Here is an 18,425-nt window from a genome sequence, read left to right as displayed (position 1 = left end):
AATAAACACAGTCACGAATCACTCTGGTGATGCTTCCAACAATCACGTTAGTTACTTCTTTATGTAACAGATAATAGCCTTCAATCTTTTAAGGTTAGAAGACATGAGTATTCATTCATTCTCTCACTCATTCTACAAATATTTCTTGTGTGCCTGTTTGCCAGGCACTGTGGACCCAGCAGTGCACAAAACGTACAAGGTCATCTGTAGCCTACAATGAATCATGGGATCCAATACTAAGGGGCCAGCAATGGAAGAAAATCTATTTACAAGTATTCACAAGAATTTTTATGCAAATGTGACTTTCTTATGGTTATAAGGAAAACCAAGCCAGCAGTCAACATTTCAGCTGATATTCTGACCAAGACATAGAAAAGGTGGATTTAAACCATCTATGGTTCTCAGACCAGAGTAAAGCAGAATTCATGCACAGTAGACGACAGTTTATCCCAAACAGAGAGGGCTAGACTTGTTCCAAAATATGGGGATTTTAGATATGTCAATTCCAAAAAAGCATAGGGATCCAAACAGGCATTTTAGAAATAAGATGTATGTCTGCACAACTGTAATTCACAGCTTTAAAACTCTTGCTGTCCCTCATATATATAACGGCTGTGATTTCACACACCTCCAGCGTTACCAGCGAGAGGCTCTGACGTGACATGCTAACATGTAACAGAATCTCACTGCCCTGTTGCTGTCACCCAGAGGGGTTTCCTTAAAATGCTGAGTAGCCATCTTCAGTCCTGAAAATAGGAGACTGCAGCATCCTGCCCTGCCCTGGCTGCAGCAAATCATCCTTCGATTACCAACGGTGTGTGTTTTAAAATGAGCAATCTCTGAGCAACTTCTAGAAACAAACGTCTACTCTGTACGTTAAACGTTCTTACTTCCTATGGCATTTGGTTTTTCCAACAGACATACAAATGGGTTTGTGAGCGCATATTCCCAGCTGAGGTCTTCAAACCAACCACACCTTTCTCAACCTAAAAGTCATGGAACACTTCTCTTTCGGTAAGATGTTTTTCTTTAGAGAAGTAAAGTTTAATCAGTTAGGCATTTATCACAGTCTAAAGTGTACTATTCACAAATGAGACTGAATCTTTACGGCTCCCAGAAAAGAAAGGAGAAGAATGATTTTGTGTCTCACTCTCCATGCATCCCGACCCATCCCTCCATCCAAACTCTCCACAGGGAGAAAGAGATCAGGAAGACAGCACTCAGCACCTTCTAGGGGAAATGTGAGCAATCAGGTAGCCTGACCACTTCATTCTACAAATGACTAAGCTAAGGTTAGAAAGGTTGACGAGCCCATGATCCAGGCTAGTGGCAGAGGCTGAATCAGGACTCTATTCCCGGTTTATTACTTGTTACCGAAAAGCTGGGTTACCCAAGCTCTTTGGTAACAGTTCTTTCAGTACCTTGAAAATGATCTGTATCTTCATTTATGCTGATTTCCACTCATAGGTTGAAACTCTAATTCTTTTCTTAGATATGATTGTAACCAAATCACACAAACTGGACACTATACAAGGATTTTAATCCTCTTGGGGTGGGAGGGAGCATAATTACTGAAGAAGTGTTTGTTTGGTGACTGGCATTCTATATCAACTTTGGCGCGATGAGGTGTGGATAACTCCCAAACTGAATTTTTCAAAATTGCAAGAGTAGAAGTAATGAAACCAGTATACCTAAGGATTTTTTTGTTTTTGCTTTTGTTTTCAATAAAGCTGCAATCCGAAGAACTTCATTTCTCTTTGAAAATTTAATCTCACTACATTTTCTCTGGCATTTTCTGGACACTGTTAGTCTCCATCATTTGTGATGCCCTCTAGTGAAAATAAATGGGAAATTCTTCAAGCAGATACAGAGAAAGTCAGTACAGATAGTCCCTGCTTTGCACTGAAATGAATTTCTACAATTTATAAAGATATCTCCCCCCATAGGTCTGCCCACTGGGGAAGAGCTGAATTATTATTTTACATTTTTCAGTAATTATCATGATTTTTGGCCATTTAAAATTTTTATTTTATAGCGTTGGCTATATGTATGACTTTTTGCATATCAAATCCTTGGTCGGTTATGGACCTGTTGGGAAAAACCTATGCCCCATGTCTATGGCATCACTGTTAACTGGTGTGAGAATAATTTCCCCTGAGCCAGGACTTGCTATTACAGACCATTCTCAGCCCAGAGCTGTGGGCAGAAACTACCAATCAAGAGGAGTTCACACTTGAGATGAAGCCCCTTACCATCTCTGAAATAGGTCTGTGACTTTTTGTAGACAGTAGGTCCCTTTGCAAACAAAACATCAATTTCCTCCCCCGCTCAAAAACCCTCCACTGATTCCTTTCGCACTTCAAATAAAATCCTAGCTCTTCACCTTGACGTTCAGTGACCCACCCCTGCTGCTCTGTCCGTGGTCAGCTTCTCCAGCCACACTGATTTGTAATTTGTCTACTATTTGTCTCCCCTCTAGCACGGAAGCCCCATAAGCAACGGGTTTATCTGCTTTGTTCACGACTGTGTCTTCAGCATCTACAATGCTGCCTGCCACCTAGCGAGTACTTATTAAGAATCTGAGCTCATGAGAGTATCTGGCGCATGGTTCCTGCTGCTTGAAACGTGGCCACTCAACTCCAGCATTTTCTCCCCTGCTCTCAGCCAGCAGTGACCCCCAGCACGATTGCCACAATCAGAAAGTATGAAAGTCAAGACAGCCTGACCTTCTTGTCACACTTAACGTTGTTTTAACTTCCTCTGCTCTATAAAGTTCACTTATTTTATAAATTTACTAATTAACTGGCTTTTTCACTATGTGACCGGAGTGGTATTTACTGGTAGGATGAAGAACGGCAGAGTTGAAGAAGGTGGTGGTTGATGCTTGAGGGAGAGAGCTCTAAATGTCCTGAGCCTTGGGACAGGCAGACCCATAAGGTTTTTAGCAATAAAATCTGAGATAAGGGCCATATATTTGCAGATTAATTTTTCAAGTCGATTTTTATAACCATCACATAGTTATACCCTTGTACATTCAGATGTTACCCGTGACCGTTACATTTGCTATCAATCGCTCAAAAAAAAAAAAAAGACATATAAAAAGATTCTTGAGGTAAAGCATAAAGTGGGAAAGAAAACACCGGGCAGAGGACACAGTATAAATGGTACAAAATATTACTTTGTATGTTACATGCCCCTAACAGTTTAAAAGCACTTTTATACCAATTACACAGCCAGCTCAAATCTTCTTAAAAATAGGTAAAGTATAAGTATGTAAAAAGTAATGAAGAGGACGTAAAAATGGATTATCTCATTTAACGTCCATAGGAGTTCCATGAGCTGGAGGGAGCAGACGGGATGCTTCTGGAAGAGGAAGGAAGATGGCCCTGCATGTCCACAGGTGTCTCCTGACAGCAGGCGTGGTCTGTGCAGGGCAACATCATGGCACGAAACCACCCTCCTCTCAACCGCCCTGCACTGAATATCCCACCAAACAATTTCTACTGCTTCTGCAGTTTTTCCATCACCTTCTAACAGACTAGGGGAAGTCCAGAGTGTGAACAAAGGCTACAGGTTCAGATCTCCTCTGGTGTGCAAATCATGGAACTGGGCAATTCCCATAAAATGTACCAAGGACTGTACATTTAAAACTAAACACCCACAGACGGTGTTTGGAGTGGACAATTTATTGGAAGCACAAGTTTTAAAGAAGATACCCATATTTAGCAGGTGGAGGGTGGGTTCTGGTACCTACAAGAAGATATATAGAGATCTTTTCCAAGATGCCACCAGGCAGGGCTGAGAAGAGGCTGACAATTCTCCCTCATCATACTCCTATGTTTGCAGACGGGGAAGCTCTCTTAAAGAGACTGGCAGGCATCCGTACGAATGGCAGGCCAGGGACTGCAGGCCTGGGTTTGCGTTTGGGCTCCGCTACATACTGCAGATGTGGCCTTGGACAAGCCACACAATCTCTCCAAGCCTCAGTCTCCCAGTTTCCTTGTCCATAAATTGGGATAACAGTATTAGGACAATAACATTATAATAACTCAGGAGTTATTCTAAATACCAACTGAGATAATATGTTGAAATGCTTTGTAAATAATAAAATACAACATAAAACGTAAGGTGTTATCATCATGGTATTCTGTTTCTTTTTAATTAAAAAAAATTTTTTTTTAATTCTTTTGGCTGCGTTGGGTCTTTGTTGCTGTGCGTGGACTTTCTCTAGCTGCGGCAAGCGGGGGCTACTCTTAGTTGTGGTGTGTGGGCTTCTCATTGCGGTGGCTTCTCTTGTTGTGGAGCATGGGCTCTAGGGCACGTGGGCTTCAGCAGTTGTGGCACATGGGTTCAGTAGTTGTGGCTCATGGGTTCAGTAGTTGTGGCTCACGGGCCCTAGAGCGCAGGCTCAGTAGTTGTGGCGCATGGGCTTAGTTGCTCCGCAGCATGTGAGATCTTCCTGGACCAGGGCTCGAGCCCGTGTCCCCTGCATTGTCAGGTGGATTCTTAACCACTGTGCCACCAGGGAAGTCCCATCATGGTATTCTGAAAAAATTTACATCTTCCCTCTGGAATTAAGAAGTCTGAATCTACTTAGTTTGGGGGCCTCAGTTAGGCCTGTGAACAGCTGGAATTGAGGAGAAGTTTTTTACCTCATTACAGAGTCTGAGTACAACTACGTCCATATTTATATGTTGCCTTCAAGATCAGTGTGTCTGTGAGCTTAGTTTGGGGCACAGAATGTCTAAAATACTCCCTTTTTGCAATTTGCCTCCAACGGCAAATTTGTTGCTAGAAATTCTGACTTTAACAAACTTTCCTTAATCAAACTGCTTTTTGGATTAGATAACTTTCTCTTCAGAATAATATAATCACTTTAGAAATACTCTGTTCCCTTGCTTGATTTGGGAAAAATAGAATTATTTCAGTCTAAATTTCATTACTTTTAATTGCTTCCTGTCTAGCAACATTTTTCTCTCCCTGAATTTTACAGTGCCTTCCCTTTCTGAACTCCTGAATAACAACTGGTCATTAAATAGTTGTTGAATGCCCCTTTTGTTGGAAGCATTTAAGAGATGAAAAAAGTTTCATACATGGACTCCACATGTTATTTTGGGGCCAAAGTATTTCATACAAAGTGATGTTTATGGGTCCATGTTTTACTAAGTACAGAGCTCAGATCCTTCCTACTTTTTTGCTACTTTCTTGATAGACTAATTGTCAGTAAACTGTTCATTAGAAGAAGGTCAACGAGAAATTGTAATACAGATGCAGTAGCATGATCATCCATGATTCATGCTGCAAAAAAAGGGCACTGAACTGAAACCCAGGGAGACCTCCTGGGATCTACTTTCATCTCTGACACTGACTTTGGGGAAGTCCTTTAACATCTCTGACCTCAGGTTCCTAGCCTTACAAAGGACTGAGCAGGGCTATATGCCCCCTGGAACTTCTTCCGGCTCTAATGTTCAATTTGCTTAAATAGTTACCGCACAACCGAAACACCGCTCTTACTCCCAGCTCAAGCAGCCCAACGGTTTTCCTTGACAGTAGGAAACTGCAAAATCTTCTCAGAATTCTCAGTCCCTCACCCTGATTCTACTAGTCTGGAGAACCTCAAATGCCTACCTATATTCTGCCCTGATCTGGGGCTACCACAATTCTACAAATCCCAAACAACCCCTCCAATACATACCCAAGATGTGTTTTTAAAAAATATTAAAGCTAAGTTTGTCTTATAACAAAGAATTCCAAGCACCACTTCACCAGAGGTGTATGAGCCATGTGGCCTCTGTTGACATAAAGTAGCCGAGGGCAAAGCAGGCAGGGCAAAGTGGTCCTGGGAGTCACACAGGGAAGGCTCTTCCCATCCCAGAAGGAAATGGAGCAGAGGGCATTACGCAAAAGCATCCCAGTAGTGAGTCATGAAACAAGTGAAAGGGAAAATGTAGTAATTTTGCAGTAGACTCTTACTTTTTGATAGAGAATGGGGTTTGGCCTGTGATGAATCTCATCGAAGGTGACAGAATTACTGAAGTGCTAAGAATACCACGGTGTCACCTTTCACCTCCGAGGCTGGCCCACAGCAAGCATCCTGAGGATAGAGATAGAAGGAGACACTCTAGTATGAGAGGTGGGGAGAAGGGGGAAAGAGGGGGAAGGAAGGACAGAGAGGGACTAGAGAGGGGGAGAGGGAGAGAGGGAGAGACCCCTAATTTTGAGACCATAAACCACAGAAACTGAGGGTGAGGAAAAAGAAGTGAGAAGGCAATCAGGTTCAAAGAAGACACAGACCCATTTCCCACTTCTTTTGAGAGAAATTTAAATAGAAGTAAATGATGGGGAAGTGGCAGCTCCCAAGGTTAGATTTCTTATTATATGTAACACACACGTGTGTGTGTACGTGCGCATGTGTGTGTTACACATATATTTATTTATTTTATGCAGCTGTGGCCTGTCCCAGCTGCCTGGTTGCTATGGGAATAAGCTGAAGTTAAGGAATTTTGTGTTAGCATAAATATAAGTGCAGAAGAGGACACATACAGGCTAAATTCTAAAGAATCAATCCCAGTTGTTATCTAGTTGTTCTTTTAAAATCTTAACAATTGTTCTAAGCCAACACAGAATTTTTTTCTCTTGAGGCAAAACAAGTTAAACAAGACTAGTAAGATATGAGAGTGAGGATTACTTTCAAAATTCCTTAAAAATTAGAGTCATTTTTTAAAATTCCAGAGAAGCAAAACTTGTTTATAGAAAAATGATACTTTCTCTAATATATAAAGAACCCCTAGAAATTAGTAAGAATATGACAAATGACACGTAACTCTACTGTAAATTGGCAAAAGATATTAGTTGCTCACAGAAAAGGAAATACAAGTGATCCTGAAACATATGAAAAGATGCTCAGCCTCGTCATAAAAGAAGCATGTAAATTTAAATTATATTAAGATTTTTTTTGTCACCTAACAGGCAAAATTGAAAAGTTTGGAGTGGAGAAGAAGCGTGGAGTGGAGAAGAAGCGTTCTCATGTATTGCTGGTAACAGAGCCAACTGGTACCATCCTTTTGGACAACAATTTGACAGAAGTGTTCAAAAGTATAATTGTATACAGTTGACCCCTGAACAACACAGGAGGTAGGGGCGTTGACTCTTCTGCAGTCGAAAATCTGCCTATAATTTATAGTCTGTACTTGGTATCTGTGGTTCCACATCCCTGATTCAATCAACCGCCATGGAGTACTGTAGTGGGTATTAATGAAAAAAGTCCACGTATGATGGATCCATACAGCTCAACCCGTGCTGTTCAAGGGTCACTGTATACTTATTAATTCTTCAACCCTACTTCTGGTAATTTATCCTTCAGATATACTTGTACAGATGTGATGCGCCTATTTATGTGTGTGTATACGGGTTATAATATTTATAATGGCAAAAACACTGGAAACAACCCAAATGTCCATAAGTAGGGACAGGTTAAATCCATACAATGTAAAACAATGTGGCTGCAGGAAAAGAGGGAAGCCACACTGGCCTCCTCTATACAGTGACATGAGAGGACCTACAGGATGCATTAATGAGAAAAGCAAGACCCAAAATGGAACTTTTTAATATGGAACTATGAAAATATATATTCATAATTTATTACATTTACATAAAGGAAAGAAACATAACAGAAACTAATAAGTGGGGGCCTGTGGTTGGGGCAATCGTTCTGGGGAAGTAGGCAGGTGGCAGACAGGGTGGGGAGGCTTAGTACTGTGCTCCTTTTTTATATGGTTTGATACTTTGAATTGCTTAAATTTATTATCTACTCAAAAATTGGACAAAGTATAATTTTTCCCATCTATCAATCACACTCCTTGGTATTTACCCAAAAGAGTTGAAACCCACTGCCAGTGATGTTTACAGCATTTTTATCCATAAATGCCCAAACCTGGAACAATCAAGATGTCCTTCAGTATGTGAATGGATACATAAACAGTGGCGCATCCAGACAATGGAATATTATTCAGTGGTAAAAAGAAATGAGCTATCAAGCCATGAAAAGACCTGGAGGAACCTTAAATGCATATTAGTAAATGAAGGAAGCCAATCTGAAAAGGCAACATCCTTTCAGATGATTCCAATTATATGACATTCTGGAAAAGGCAAAACTATGGAGACAGTAAAAAGATTAGTGGTTGCCAGGGCTTAGAGAAGAGGGAGGGATAAACAGGCAGAACACAGAGGATTTTTAGGGCAGTGATGCTACTCTGTGTGATACTGTAATGGTGGATAAATGTCATTATACTTTGTACAGACCATAGAATGTGCAACACCAAGAACGAATCCTAATGTAAACTATGGACTTTGGGTGATAATGATGTGTCAGCTTAAGTTCATCAAACTGTAACGAATGTACCACTCTGGTGGCGGATGTTGATAAGGGGGGGGAGGCTGCACATGTGTCAGGGCAGGGGATGTATGGGAAATCTCTGCACCTTCTGCTCAGTTTTGCTATGAACCTAAAACTGCTCTTAAAAAATGAAGTCTATCAAGCAAAGCAAAAAAAGTATGTCCTCATGGCTCAGACTTTCTTCTTTTCCCTCAGACTTTCTAAGGCACTCTTTGGGGGTAGAATAAGGAGGTGGAAAGTGGGGTGGGACAGGTGGACCCTGGCACTAATATTTTCTCCTCTGGGAATGTGTATCTTCTTCCCCAGCACTCCCCTGATGGGTCTGCTTAAGTGCTGCATGAAAAGGCTCGTAGATTTGCTCCCTTTGCCTCAGTCTATTATCTTGTCTCTCCTTGACTCCTCTCAGGGCAACTCAGGAAGCATTTACCACATCTACTCTCATCCACAAGCACCAAGCACTGCCTGGAGTATCTTTTTTGCTAGTCAGCACCCATGCCTTACATTCATCTAAACACGTTATTCCTTTGGACCCCCATTACCTTTTATATATTATGTGTCTGTGGTTGCACTTGTACATAATATTAATAACTTTTATATATATATATATATATACACACACACACACACACCCTAATTTATATATGCCTACCAGAAGAGTCACATAAATAATGTGTTTTAAACATTCAATAAAATTCAGAGCAGCAGACATTCATTGAACCAAAATACATACTAGTCACAGCCTCTGATCTCAGGAAGTTCCCAATCTGTTAGTTCAATTTGCATTACATCATAGTACTTTCCAGACACATTTAAAAAATGCTTTTGTGTGTTGCTTATTAAGATAAATTCTATTCACACCAAAATAAACCAAATACTCCATGTTTTCTCCTCTAGAAACTTGGTGGGCCAAATGACTATCTTAATTGTTCCTTTCTGCATCAACTTTATTCATTTACACCCTTTTCATATTCTCCTCTGCTTTATTTCCCTAGGACTTAAGATTTTAGATATTAACATGAGGAAGTTAGGCTTCTTTATGAACCCACACCTGGAACGTTTATAAAGAGCTGTGTTCTCACTTAAAATCCATTAGTGAGAGCACTTAGAGGATGCTTCTTGTTTAGTTAAAAAAAAAGAAAAAGAAAAAAAATCCATCTTAAATTAAGTATCTATAGTCTTTCATAACACAGAAGTTATTTAGAATTTTCAGTAAAAGTGCAAAGGGTCCTTGGGGCAGCCAAAGAAAATAAAAGAATTCTCAGCACATGGTGTACTTTCAGAAGAAAAATATTAAGAGTAACAATAGTTTCTAAACTCAGTCATTCTTTGGGATTGATAACTTATTCCTGATGGTCCCCCAAAAGAGAGGAAGGAGAGAAAAAGAATATACTTGGATCCTGTAACAGTAATTATTCATAGCTCTTTTCCCTCATAAAATAATGGACTATTAGATCTTCCATAAAATCCGTTTCAGTAATTTAATGGTAGGTTTGCATTTTATAATCCATGTTTTGTAAACAAGAAAAGAAGAAAAAACAAAAAGATTATTTTACAATAATTCATTCCACTAATTTTTATTAAATTCCAAACCTTTCATCCCTCCTATAAAAATTAAATAGCCCATTTTGAGATTCTTCTTCCATTAAGCATAATTATTAAAACTGAAAGTTTCTTGACTGCCACCTACTGGTAAGAAAAAAGTGACAACTTATTTTATATAAAAGTTCTGCATTTTCCCTCAGATTTTCTGGTTTAGGGGTTTAAATATTTAACATTAAAAAAGATGGAATGTTGAACATACAGAACATTTTATATGTTTAAACTCAAATTAATTGATCATGTATTACTAGAGTTTTAAAAAATAAATAAAAATATGATTTTTCCTTTTTACAATGTAATACTTTCCCTAGTATTATTCCTAGAAGTCACACAGATGGATTACAGTAGCTTGATTTAAAGTTTGTCTTTATAGACATGGATGCTAGTCTAACTGATGATGAAATGAAAGGTTACTTCAAGATTAGCCAGTCAAATCAAACGAAGAACATAGGGTGAAAAACTCTCACGAGGGTTGTCATTCAGTCTATCTTTGCCAACAAATAAACTGTGAAAACCAAAGGACAACTCCAATAAGAGGTTGAATACACAATGGCAAAAGTAACCAGAATTTTCCCAGGTAATATATTAGCTCGAGGGGGAATATTTATATATTCACCCTTTTCATAGCAGAAGCACTTAGTCATTTGTAATTAGTGAAACATACCTGGCTTAAAATGTGGTAAAGAATGAACTCCAGGCCACGTGTCCTCATTTGGCGTTCCAAGAACCTAGTGGAGAGCAGGAAATTGTGGAAACAGACTTATTATTTCCAAAGCACTCAAGATTCTCCAGTGCAGAAAACAGTACACTGCATATGATGAAACTCTGGATTTTTTTTCCCATTATCGTGTGCCAGGGATTTTATTTCAGTAAAACAAACCCAGCTAAAGAGCCACCCAAGTTGAATGTCTGTGTTTTAACAAATGCAGCTGAATGCGATAAGACAAGTTAAATCTGCTGCATTTTATCAACTCCAAACTTAGTAAGCAGCCTTACGACTCAAAGAATGAGCTGTCATCTTCATGGAACTGAATAAAGTATGTATGTGTCCCTCATGATTCTTTCATGAGCTTTTATCCTTCACTCTAGTATCAGACGTGTCATCATTTAACAGTTCTAAGAATTCTGTCATTTCTTCCCCCACATCCTCTGTCTGGGCATCAGAATATTTCAAAGAAGCAGAACAGACAGCTTGGGATGCTCACATTCTTCACTGGCCATACTATTTGTTAGAGTTAACATCTCTAGTCACATGATATATAGTTTCCTCATCCCCAAATACTGTTCTCCCTACACTGTCTCTCTCTATCCATACTTCCAGCTTCTTTCCGCATCTACTTTTCTATCCCCACAATGTTTGATCTGGTCAAAGGCATTAAAAGGCAATTCCGATTCACGTATAACGAGCACACTTTATTCGAATTTTCAGTTCCATCATCTATTGCTATTATACTCAATGATCATGGTAAATCACTGATGGAGAACAGTGGAGATGAAAGGTTTAAGAGCCCAGATCATGGAGACAGACTCCTCTGATCCCCTACTTACTAGCCATGGGACTTCGAGCTTCAATTTCCTCCTTTGTAAACTAGGGATGATGATAACAGCACCTTTTTCATCTGTGTGAGAATACTACCTGGTATGCAGTAAGCACTATGTAAGGATCAGATACTATTCAAAGCACCCACAGAAAATGGGGTCAGGTCAAGGAGGTGCCGGCAATGGAGGAGAATCCAGCCCACCCACTTTTTCCATAGGGATTCCCTGATCTGGGGGTCAGTGCCAAATGCTGTAACTCAGACTACGATGGACCAATATGACAGTCAAATGAGTTAGAAAGGGGAAGAGATAAAGCCAGAAGCTGGCAAAACTGGAGGAATGGCAGACATCATGGGGGGAAATGACACCTATTCACTCATCTCTGAGGATTAGCAGATACTACTAGGCAATAAGGAAATACAGAGCTCTGGCTCTTTATGCATAGACTTCCTAGCGGGTACAGGGCTGTGAAGGCAAGGCGGGGCACACATACAGCAAGCGACTCACTCACTGCTTCCTGCTCTGGTGAATCAGGGTTAATAAACACATGTATTACGCGTTCCTCACTGAAACACGGAATTCACTGAAACACTGGGTGTGAACACAGTGTTCAGGGGATCAGACAATACAGTTCTTGCAAGCACTAATTAACACTAACAGGCAGATCTACATAAACAAGGTCACATATTGATGGGCTAGGTGGGGATGCAAGGCGCTAGGTAAGAGAGGGCTCTAAGAGTGGTAAGATAGGAAAAGAGACAAAGACAAGCCTGACATAAACAACTGTGACAACAGTGTCTCTGCAAAAGGCATGTCCTCCTTTCTTTCCACTAATTCTGATCATTATTTCAAGAGAGGGAGACAGTCAGGTGTGCGGGCAGCACACAGCTCATCTGGGGGATGCTCCTCTTTTGAGCTCCCACTGAATTCTGCATGAAGGACAAAGGGGTTTGACAGTATTAAACTTTAGCAACTAAAGGGAGAAACTCTCAGCTCAAAATCACATCTTGATCATGACAAATCCATCACGTATGAAATAGACCCTCTAAGGTTTTATAAACAATGAAAAGTCCAGCCAGAACGTGAAACTTGTTCTCTCACTCCTAGTAAAAGTATGATTGATACCCTGACTGTACCTGTTTCTACAATGTTTATGTTAACAAAGCTTTTTCAAAGGCACTATCCTCATCCAGATCCAGTGTTCTGTTTCAAAGTAATTATCAAATACTATGGCCATCCCATAAAAATTACCTGCAAAGAAAAAATACATCAGACTTTTTTTGAGTTATTATAGCATTGACTGATGAGATTCCACACCTCAAATTATTCTCCTGTCAACAACTCCTAGGCCATTTGCACAGGAAACAAAGTAGGCAAAGGAAAAGAAAAATTAGAAGTCAATGTTGCTTCCTGTAAAAAGCCTTTTTGGGAAAGGCAATTTGGGTTAAATGTATGCTTAGAGAGGATAGGCTACTTGTGCACTAGGGAAAGTGGGTGTGTATTGCCTCTGATGTCAGATTTTCCTTTGTATTAATAACTAAGAAATTCCACTACCAAGATACTTTGAAGTTAGAAGGAAAAAGAGGTACTCTCTAAAAGTCAAAAATAATCTTTTGCAAAAAAAACCCCAAAAAACAAAAAAACAGTGCAGAAGATAATTACATCTCAACATGTAAAATGTGTGCCTCAACATTTAAAGTGTGGTCCCCGTATCTGTAAATAAGCAGGCTTCTAATATCTGAGGTCACCCTCAGTCTTGAAACAACATGCTGTGATATGCAAAAAAGTCCTCTATGTGTTCATTTAAGCTGCTTCGCCTTAAACCTGTGCCCGTGGCTTGTATGTCTCCCTGTCCCTTTGCTGGTTCATCTCTGCACTCAGTTAACATTTACTGTGTTCATCACAGAAGACAGAAGGATGAGACTGGGCTCTGCCTTGAGGCGCTCGCTCCTACTCTGGTGAGACAGAGGAGTGGGACGGTGATGAGCTGCCTTCGACATAAGAAGAGCTCTCTCAGAAGTGTGAGGAGAAGGGGGCAAGAGCCCAAAGCAGGGTGTGCTTGAGGCTACCTGGGGTGGGGAAAAGCTGCCAAGGAGAGGATCTTTCAGTGGGAGACGGAACACAGAGTGATGGTTGGCCAAGTAAAGAAAGTGGGGGGGGGGCCCCCAAGGGGAGGGACAGCTGAGTATTCTGGTTATAAGGAAAGGCTATATTAAAATAATCTTGGGCTTCCCTGGTGGCGCAGTGGTTGAGAGTCTGCCTGCCGATGAAGGGGACACGGGTTCGTGCCCCGGTCCGGGAAGATCCCACGTGCCACGGAGCGGCTGGGCCCGTGAGCCATGGCCGCTGAGCCTGCGCGTCTGGAGCCTGTGCTCCGCAACAGGAGAGGCCACAGCAGAGAGACGCCCACATACCGCAAAAAAAATAAAAATAAAATAAATGTAACAGTAAACTGTAAAGTGCCCTAAAGATGTAACTGTCACCGGCAGAGCCCATTAACAATTCCCAGGGAATAAAAATAGTATCTAGGTAATGAAATAAAGTCTAACCTTTTTTCTTCGCCTTGGCGCTTCGTCTAGTTTCACTTGCTCACCAGGAGCCACGGGCAGAGGCCTCACACCAGCCCTTCGGCCCAAAGTTCCTGGTGCAGAACCGCCCTGCCGACACCTCGGCTCGGGACCGTGCGCAGAAGCGCCGAGCATGGAATGACGCGATTCAAGATGGCGGTGGCGGGCTGTGTGCAGAGAGGCTGCGCCCAGCACCACGATGATCTGGAGCCTGAGCCGTGCAGCCCCGCCCACCCCTCGAGAGCTCCGCCTCTTCCCCCCCCCCCCCCTGCCTCGCCCTATAAAGCAACCCTGCCCGCGGAGCTTATCCCTCGCCATTCTCCGATCAAAAGAGCTTTCCGGGCTTCCCTGGTGGCACGGTGGTTGGGAGTCTGCCTGCCGACGTAGGGGACACGAGTTCGTGCCCCAGTCCGGGAGGATCCCACATGCCACGGAGCGGCTGGGCCCGTGAGCCATGGACGCTGGGCCTGCGTGTCCAGAGCCTGTGCTCCGCAACGGGAGAGGCCACAACACTGAGAGGCCCGCGTACTGCAAAAACAAAAAACTCCATTGTTTAAGTTGTCATGATGCTCCTGACCCCATGCCTTCCCAAGGTGGTTTCCTCTTCTGGAATGCCCTGTATCCACCGGCCAGGTTAACTCCTACCTCTGTTTCTAGCTTCATGGGTCACCTTTTCCTGAAAGACTTCCTGGACTCTGGTCCAAGTTACCTGCTATGATCTCTGTGTTCTTTGAGGGCTTTGTGCAGACTTCCATTATAGGACCACTCACTGCCTCATAAGCGTTAGATCACTCATCTGTCTCTCCACCGGACCATGGACCTCCAAGTAGAGACCATGACATTTATCTCTGGATCCCTAGCGCCTACCATGTGCCTGGTACCAAACATGCACACAGTAAATGTTGAATGAATGAAGGAACGAATGAATGGTGTGTCTGGGTAACAGCGCGAAGTTTCGTGGGCTTTATTGTTGGCTGGGTTATGGGATGGGAGGCTAGGGCCAGATACTGAATGCATGAAGACTGACTGCATTTTATCTCTCTTTCAAGTTGTCACAAACTGCAGGTCACATGACCCACTGGAGGACAGTAAATTTCATTTAGAGTGTTCATATCAGCATTTTTCAAAAGATGAAATCCAAGAGAAGATGTCAGAGGGTCACAGACACAGTAAAGATGCATATTGTTTTTATGAAGCAACATTTTATTCAACTTTTCTTCATGTTATATCTGTGCATGTACATATGTATGTGTGCATTGTGAGTCATGATGTAAAATGCATTTCTTACTGTTTAAGAGCCAGTTGATAGGGAACAAGAAAGCTGAAATCAAGAATGCACGTTTGGGAGCTGAGGGCAATGAGTTTAGTTCTGGGCCTATTAAATGTTAGAAATACCTGCAGGTCAAGACAAAGGGCCTTTAAAGGACAGATGGAAATATAGATATGGATCCTGGGAGAGGGATTTAAGATCAAGAAAAACATTTAGCGTATATACATTTGTAGAAAGCAAATACCAAAACAGCAGCTCCAAAATGGTCTCCCTTCCCTATATTGACATGTATACAGTTCCCAAAGGGTGTCTCTGTGATTTCCTGAACTTTTAGCATCTGTTAAGAAAAACAAGGGGAGCCTGAACCAAGATGGCAGAGTAGAAGGACGTGATTTCATTCCCTCTTGTGAGAACACCAGAATCACAACTACCTGCTGGAAATCACTGACAGGAAGACACTGGAACTCACCAAAAAAGATACCCCACATCCAAAGACAAAGGAGAAGCCTCAATGAGATGGTAGGAGGGGTGCAATCACAGCAAAATCAAATCCCATAACTGCTGGGTGGGTGATGCACAGACTGGAGAACACTTATACCACAGAAGTCCACCCACTAGTGTGAAGGTTCGGAGCCCTACATCAGGCTTCCCAACCTGGGGGTTCAGCAATGGGAGGAGGAATTTCAAGAGAATCAGACTTTGAAGGCTAGAGGGATTTGACTGCAGGACTTGGAAAGGACTGGGGGAAACAGAGACTCCACTCTAGAAGGCACACACAAAGCAGTGTGCGCATGGGACCCAGAGGTAGGAGCAGTGAACCCAGGGGAGACTGAACCAGACCTACCTGCTAGTGTTGGAGGGTCTTCTGCAGAGGCGGGGGGGGGGGTGGCTGTGGCTCACCATGGAGACAAGGACACTGGCAGCAGAAGTTCTGGGAAGTACTCCTTGGCGTGAGCCCTCCCAGAATCTGCCGTTAGCCCCACCAAAGAGCCCACAGGCCAAACAACCAACAGGGAGAGAACCCAGCCCCACTAATCAGCAGTCAAGCAGATTAAAGTTTTACTGAGCTCTGCCCACCAGAGCAACACCCAGCTCTACTTGCCACCAGTCCTTCCCATCAGGAAACCTGCACAAGCCTCTTAGATAGCCTAATCCACCAGAAGACAGACAGCAGAAGCAAGAAGAATTACAATCCTGCAGCCTGTGGAACAAAAACCACATTCACAGATAGATAGACAAGATGAAAAGGCAGAGGGCTATGTACCAGATGAAGGAACGAGATAAAACCCCAGAAAAACAACTAAATGAAATGGAGATAGGCAACCTTCCAGAAAAAGAATTCAGAATAATGATAGTGAAGATGACCCAGGACCTCGGAAAAAGAACGGAGGCAAAGACCGAGAAGATTCAAGAAATGTTTAACAAAGACCTAGAAGAATTAAAGAACAAACAAACATAGATGAACAATATAATAACTGAAATGAAAACTACACTAGAAGGAATCAATAGCAGAATAACTGAGGCAGAAGAACAGATAAGTGACCTGGAAGACAGAATGGTGGAATTCACTGCTGCGGAACAGAATAAAGAAAAAAGAATGAAAAGAAATGAAGACAGCCTAAGAGACCTTGGGGACAACATTAAACGCAACAACATTCACATTATAGGGGTCCCAGAAGGCGAAGAAAGAGAGAAAGGACCAGAGAAAATATTTGAAGAGATTATAGTCAAAAACTTCCCTAACATGGGAAAGGAAATAGCCACTAGAGTCCAGGAAGCACAGCGGGTCCCATACAGGATAAACCCAAGGAGAAACATGCTGAGACACATAGTAATCAAATTGGCAAAAATTAAAGACAAAGAAAAATTATTGAAAGCAACAAGGGAAAAACGACAAATAACATACAAGGGAACTCCCATAAGGTTAACAGCTGATTTCTCAGCAGAAACTCTACAAGTCAGAAGGGAGTGGCATGATATACTTAAAATGATGAAAGGGAAGAACCTACAACCAAGATTACTTTACCAGGCAAGGATCCCATTCAGATTCGATGGAGAAATCAAAAGCTTTACAGACAAGCAAAAGCTAAGAGAATTCAGCACCACCAAACCAGCTCTACAGCAAATACTAAAGGAACTTCTCTAAGTGGGAAACACAAGAGAAGAAAAGGACTTACAAAAACAAACCCAAAACAATTAAGAAAATGGTCATAGGAACATACATATCGATAATTACCTAAAAAGTGAATGGATTAAATAATCCAACCAAAAGACACAGGCTTGCTGAACGGGATACAAAAACAAGACCCATATATATGCTGCCTACAAGAGACCCATTTCAGACCTAGGGACACATACAGACTGAAAGTGAGGGGATGGAAAAAGATATTTCATGCATATGGAAATCAAAAGAGAGCTGGAGTAGCAATACTCATATCAGATAAAATGGACTTTAAAAAAAAGAATGTTACAAGAGACAAGGAAGGACACTACATAATGATCAAGGGATCAATCCAAGAAGAAGATAAAACAATTACAAATATATATACACCCAACATAGGAGCACCTCAATACATAAGGCAACTGCTAACAGCTATAAAAGAGGAAATCAACGGTAACACAATAATAGTGGCGGACTTTAACACCTCACGTACACCAATGGACAGATCATCCAAAATGAAAATAAATAAGGACACAGAAGCTTTAAATGACACAATAGACCAAAAGATTTAATTGATATTTATAGGACATTCCATCCAAAAACAGCAGATTACACTTTCTTCTCAAGGGCGCATGGAACATTCTCCAGGATAGATCACATCTTAGGTCACAAATGAAGCCTCAGTAAATTTAAGAAAATTGAAATCATATCAAGCATCTTTTCTGACCGCAATGCTATGAATTAGAAATGAATTTGAGGAGAAAAAATGTAAAAAACACAAACACATGGTGCCTAAACACTACGTTACTGAATAACCAAGAGATCACTGAAGAAATCAAAGAGGAAACCAAAAAATACCTAGAGACAAATGACAATGAAAACACGACAATCCAA

General features: G+C 41.5%; 1 protein-coding gene across 9 annotated transcripts in view; it reads right to left on the bottom strand.

Annotated features, from left to right (window-relative positions):
• CDK14 (cyclin dependent kinase 14) overlaps positions 1–18,425 on the bottom strand; it is a 716,216-nt gene that overhangs the window by 122,091 nt on the left and 575,700 nt on the right. For all 9 annotated transcript variants that reach the window (XM_070046334.1, XM_070046337.1, XM_070046335.1 and 6 more), the window contains one exon: positions 10,659–10,722. In XM_070046334.1, the coding sequence (XP_069902435.1) occupies positions 10,659–10,722 (64 nt within the window). The remainder of the gene's footprint in view (positions 1–10,658; positions 10,723–18,425) is intronic.

The sequence above is a fragment of the Globicephala melas genome, chromosome 9 (assembly GCF_963455315.2).
Source record: "Globicephala melas chromosome 9, mGloMel1.2, whole genome shotgun sequence".
Classification (NCBI taxonomy): domain Eukaryota; kingdom Metazoa; phylum Chordata; class Mammalia; order Artiodactyla; family Delphinidae; genus Globicephala; species Globicephala melas.
This window is presented reverse-complemented; position numbering and strand designations above follow the sequence as displayed.